Source organism: Camellia sinensis, chromosome 14 (genome assembly GCF_055761805.1).
Source record: "Camellia sinensis isolate YWXY chromosome 14, ASM5576180v1, whole genome shotgun sequence".
Lineage (NCBI taxonomy): Eukaryota > Viridiplantae > Streptophyta > Magnoliopsida > Ericales > Theaceae > Camellia > Camellia sinensis.
Genome location: NC_138974.1, coordinates 15,349,067 through 15,353,760, shown reverse-complemented (window position 1 = coordinate 15,353,760; position 4,694 = coordinate 15,349,067). Strand labels below are relative to the sequence as shown.

Genomic DNA, 4,694 nt, shown 5'->3' with positions numbered 1-4,694 from the left:
AACAAAGCTCGGCTTGACTCGGTTCGTTTACAGCCCTAGTGGCAAGGCACAAATCCTATAACTTACCTTAAATGAAAATCATTCACAGATGCATTGCTGAAAATCTAACCTCACAATCCTCCTACCCACCTGTGATGCATAGCCAAGCCTATTGACAATAAAATTTAAATCAAGCTCACAAGAACAGATCTATGTAATGAGATGCATAACCGCGGTACCACAATCCACACACAAACCTTCCAATGCTAATGCAAGCAATCACTAAATGGTAAATGCACTAAGAATAGTTATATATATATACACACATACATGTCACATACATAAAACATAGTGAAAAGGTAACCACAAGGTACAAAAGAGAGCACTCCAAAAGGAACTGACTACCAGAGAAACAACCACAAAAAGCAAGAGAGTTCTCATGAAGGTTGGTTGAAGATGAAGCATTCAAACCTTGAAATTTTCAAAAGAACAAGATCCGCCTTCATGTGAAAAAGCAATGAGCCTTACCACTGCTCTACTTTTAACATTCTCCAGGGGAAAATGGCAATAATGTTCAGTGACATTATGTGAACATTTTTTTTTTCAATCCATCAATATGTACAAAATACACAACAAAGGACCATTACCCCACGTCCACTACTACTACCACCACTACCATTGGTACACCACCAAATACACCTTAAAAATGCATCTGACTACTAGCTTTGAAATCTCACCTCATGCTTGAGTTGGAAACTTTGGGTTCTTAGGTTGTGGGCATTTTACATCCTCTTCAAACCTTATTCCCGCGTGGTATTTGAATTCTCCAACATACTTCCATTTCTAGTGCTTCAAAAAATTTCATCATCTGCAAAAGCAAATAGACAATAATCAAGTTAAAAACATCATATTGCAGACACAATATGCATTCTAATACAGATTGCAGTATGAAATCACAGCATCTCAGCAATGCTTGCAGTAGTCCAAACAAAAATGAATAATGCAGTGAAGAACATGCCCTATTTGTTGTTGTCAGTTGTAGTCACACATAGTGAATGTTAACTGCAAATGTCCCCACCAGAACTAATGGATACATGAGAGGAAGTCTGAAAAGCTGGAAGTAGCACACAAATAGCTACCCATCATGTTGTCTTCACTTTATTTTACACTCTCTTTTTCCCCCCTACTTTTGATTGCAAATAATAGAATGGATATGCAGTCCAAAGAAAACAATACTGTAAAGACAACACAAAAGCACAAAGAGCCTCTATCAAACAGGTTGATTAAACCAAACCAAACCAAACCTTAAGTCCCATCAAATGGGGTAGAGGGACAGGTTGATTAATTCAAAAATTTTGTTAATTTGTTCCAACTACACATTTACTACATTTCAAATATCTATTCAAAAATTTTCAGCCAAAATGAAAAGAAAAAAGAAAAATTCATTTTTCCTACATCATCTAATTCTGTCTGCAATTCAATTTAGACACCAAGTCAGAAATGCAACTCCAAACCAAAAAATTAGCCCACCTTAAATATGCAACCAAACAACATTCCCAAAAACAGGCCCGTTTAGAGCCTCTATTAGAACAAATTATAGATTATAGCTTAGAGCAGAAGTTTTTAACATCTTTGGTACAATGGTTATAGATTATAAATTTAAGTTGCAAAATGGTGTAAGTTTAATAAGCTGTAAAATACCTTTTTGTTGTGTAATTGGCTTGACCTTTGTCCTTAATAGACGTCGAAGATAAATGAGAGGGGTGAGCTGTTTTGGCTACAATGATAAGAAGCACCCTTTAGCCTTATTTGGCCTCAAATTAGGTTGAGCTAACTTGAGTTATTTTACCATAAGCTACATCAAACATGTTATTTTAGCTTAACTAAAGTTAAAAGCTGAAAGTTACAGCTTATAAGCTGTAAATGTCAATGGTAAATAAGGTCTTAAATGCTGTGTGTTGATACTTGTAACATCAGAGAACATAAAGCCTCAAGATAAGAGTTACTAGACACAAATTTGGATCACATCACTTGCAATTCAACATGAACATGCTCAGTTTGAGGCTCTTTTAGCAAAAAATAAAATATAAAAATCTTACTCCTTAGAGATTCTAGAAAATTTTAGCTAAAAGCACCCCCAAAAGGCAAAGTAAATATAGAATCCAGACTTTCACAAGTCAAGATTCCAACTTTAGAATAGTAGATGAAGCTAGTACTAGTACCAAACCAAAATCCACCGTACATTTTATTTTACCATTCCAAACATATCCTGATTCAACTCAGCACACATCGATCCAACTCAAAACACATTTAAAACTTTAAAAAATTTGGGAGATCGTATGAATTTTAGTAAACAGAGATAGAAATGCACTCACCAGAAGCAGATCCTAGTCCCGGAAAATGACAGAATTGGATATATTCAACAAAGGGCTCAAACAATCCGGCGAGAATTTCCTAGCAAACAGGTAAGAATGCGTGAAATTGGATTTCCGGAGATTGTAAATAAGCTCGGTCGACAACTCCTGAGACCGATACGTATGTGGGTGGCCATTGATACTATCAGTCCAATTAACCCTAGTCAATGTATAACCAGTACACCCTTCTGGGTCCTCCATTGAAAGCAAAGTCGGAAAGTAATGTTCTTCAGGGTAACAAGACTGAATCCAAACACAAGGCAACCTAAATTTCCTCCACAATCTTCGATCTCGAATCACCAAGACGGCGTGCCTTCGAGTAAGAACAAAGAACTGAGACCCAACTCGGAATTGATCAAAGGGGACCTCAGGAAGCATCACATTCTTGCCCCTAGCATTGTACCTTGCCCAAAGAATCTTCTTAGTCGTCAAAATCTCGATGAAACTACGATACTGCAGAGTACCCAACTGAGCCAACTCGGCGATGGAGCGGTGAAAAAGAGTGTTGTAAACGAAATTGAAAGAATGAAGAGGTATGCAATGTTGGGAGAGGAGAGCGAAGAAGGCGTTGGATGGGTCGTCGATGAGGGCGTTAGCGATGAGGCGGCGAGCGGCGGAGATTAGGGTTGCGGAGGAGCGTTCAGTCTTCTTGGCCGGGACAAATCGATCGGCGGAGAAAACTCCACCGGGAGGGTTGATCTTGACAGTTGGGTCGGCGTGGACATAGATGTTGAATTGGTTTGTAGATCCATTGGCGAAGAAGATTTCCCAGAGAGGAGCGAAGTGAAGATCGGAATTGGTGAGGAAGAGGAAGGCGATTTTGGGTTTAGGGTTTGTGGAGCCGAGGCGGGACTTGGAGGAGGGGAGAGATCGGTGCGGCGGAGAGACGGCGGCGGCTTTGCGGAAAAGGGAGAGGTCGTCGAGGTCGTCCGGGAGAGAAATGGGGTGGGGGCGAGGAGGGAGGAGGTGGGGGATGAGGAGGAAGAGGAGAGGGAGAGAGAGTAAGAGGAGAAGAGTTGGGATCAATGGGGATGAGGAGAGGGACAACATTATTGATTTTTTTTTTTTTTTTTTTTTGGGGTGGGAAAATGAGTGAGAAAATTTTGGGGGTTGGTTGGTTAGATTAGATTGGTGTGGAGGAAAGTGAGGGAAAATGGGGGGTTTTGGAGGGTTTTTCAATTGTTTTGGGAGATGGGTTTTTGATTTTTGTGGGTTGTTGGAGAAGAGGATTGCTTGAGAGAGAGAGAGAGAGAGGAAAAAAAAAAAATGGGGGTTTTTGATTTGGGGAGCTAGAGGTTGATGATCAATCTCTCACGGTTGGTTGATATGGAAGTAAAGTGAAGTGAAGGGAGTTTAGAGAGAGAGAGAGAGAGAGAGAGAGAGAGAGGATGGAAGGGCCTGGAAGTGATTGGGACAGTGGGGGTTGGTTGCTATGGGTCGGGTGATGACGTTATATTTAGCGGTGTTGTGTTAATTATATAATTGGGTTAATCACATTAAAACTGTTGCAATCCGTTATGTTAATTCATTTTTAATTTTTTATTTAAATGATTTGATTCCTCTTAAATTTTCGTATCAATTTGAAAAAACGTTGGTTTCATAGATTTAGGAATTATTTGGAGTGTTCTAAATAAATATACTTTTTAATTTTTTAAATTAAAAAGTTGAGGGAAAAAGATTGTTTGGTTTGTTTTTTAGAAAAAATTTTGAGAAAAATTATATACAAACAAATTTTTAAAAGTAATCAAATTAAATATATTTTTTCCAAAAAAATCTTAAAATTTTGTTTAGTTACTTACTTTCTAAAATTACTCTCTCTTTCATACACATCAAATCAATTATTTTTTTTAAAACTTTCTCTCCTAAAATAATTTTCCAAAACCATTTTTGAAAAAAGACAAATCAAACAAGTTTTCGTACTTTTTATCTCAAAAATTACTTTACAAACACAAACAAAACACAGCCAGTTATTTGGGTTAATTTTTTGACTTTTTATGAAAAAATGTGTATTAAAAATTTGCATAAATTAGTGTATAGGAGAAGATTTTTTTTGGGTTGTACGGCTGTCCTTCATGCACAGGTTGAATAGATGATAATAAATAATTGTCTACTTTTCAAGCATTTCACTAGACGGTGCTTTTCGGCTGTGGGGTCATCACGAGTCTCTTTTTTATAATCTGAACCGTTAAATGTGTAGCACTCGTTGATTACTACATATCTGTAAAAAATCACGTTGATCGGATATCGATAGCTATCTGATCAGATTTGTTTTTTTCTCAACCGTTAACTACAACACCATCA

At 37.6% G+C, this 4,694-nt stretch overlaps 1 protein-coding gene across 2 annotated transcripts; it reads right to left on the bottom strand.

Moving 5' to 3' along the window:
- Positions 1 to 486: 486 nt before the first annotated feature.
- On the bottom strand, positions 487 to 3,822 carry LOC145806695 (glycosyltransferase BC10-like). 2 transcript variants are annotated; one of them, XR_014350129.1, is made up of 3 exons: positions 2,355 to 3,812; positions 1,681 to 1,756; positions 487 to 847 (listed from the first exon to the last, which is right to left on the bottom strand). XR_014350129.1 is itself a non-coding variant. In XM_082904278.1 (2 exons), exon 1 carries the CDS (start codon positions 3,441 to 3,443, stop codon positions 2,367 to 2,369), a length of 1,077 nt encoding a protein of 358 aa, XP_082760404.1. In that variant the 5' UTR covers positions 3,444 to 3,822; the 3' UTR covers positions 487 to 847; positions 2,355 to 2,366. The 2 variants fall into 2 exon arrangements, 1 of the variants encoding a protein (XP_082760404.1); XM_082904278.1 differs by lacking the exon at positions 1,681 to 1,756 and having other exon boundaries at positions 2,355 to 3,822.
- Positions 3,823 to 4,694: the final 872 nt, after the last annotated feature.

Excerpts from the sequence above, each read along its gene's own strand:
- LOC145806695 (XM_082904278.1), bottom strand. The coding sequence starts at position 3,443 with ATGTTGTCCCTCTCCTCATCCCCATTGATCCCAACTCTTCTCCTCTTA.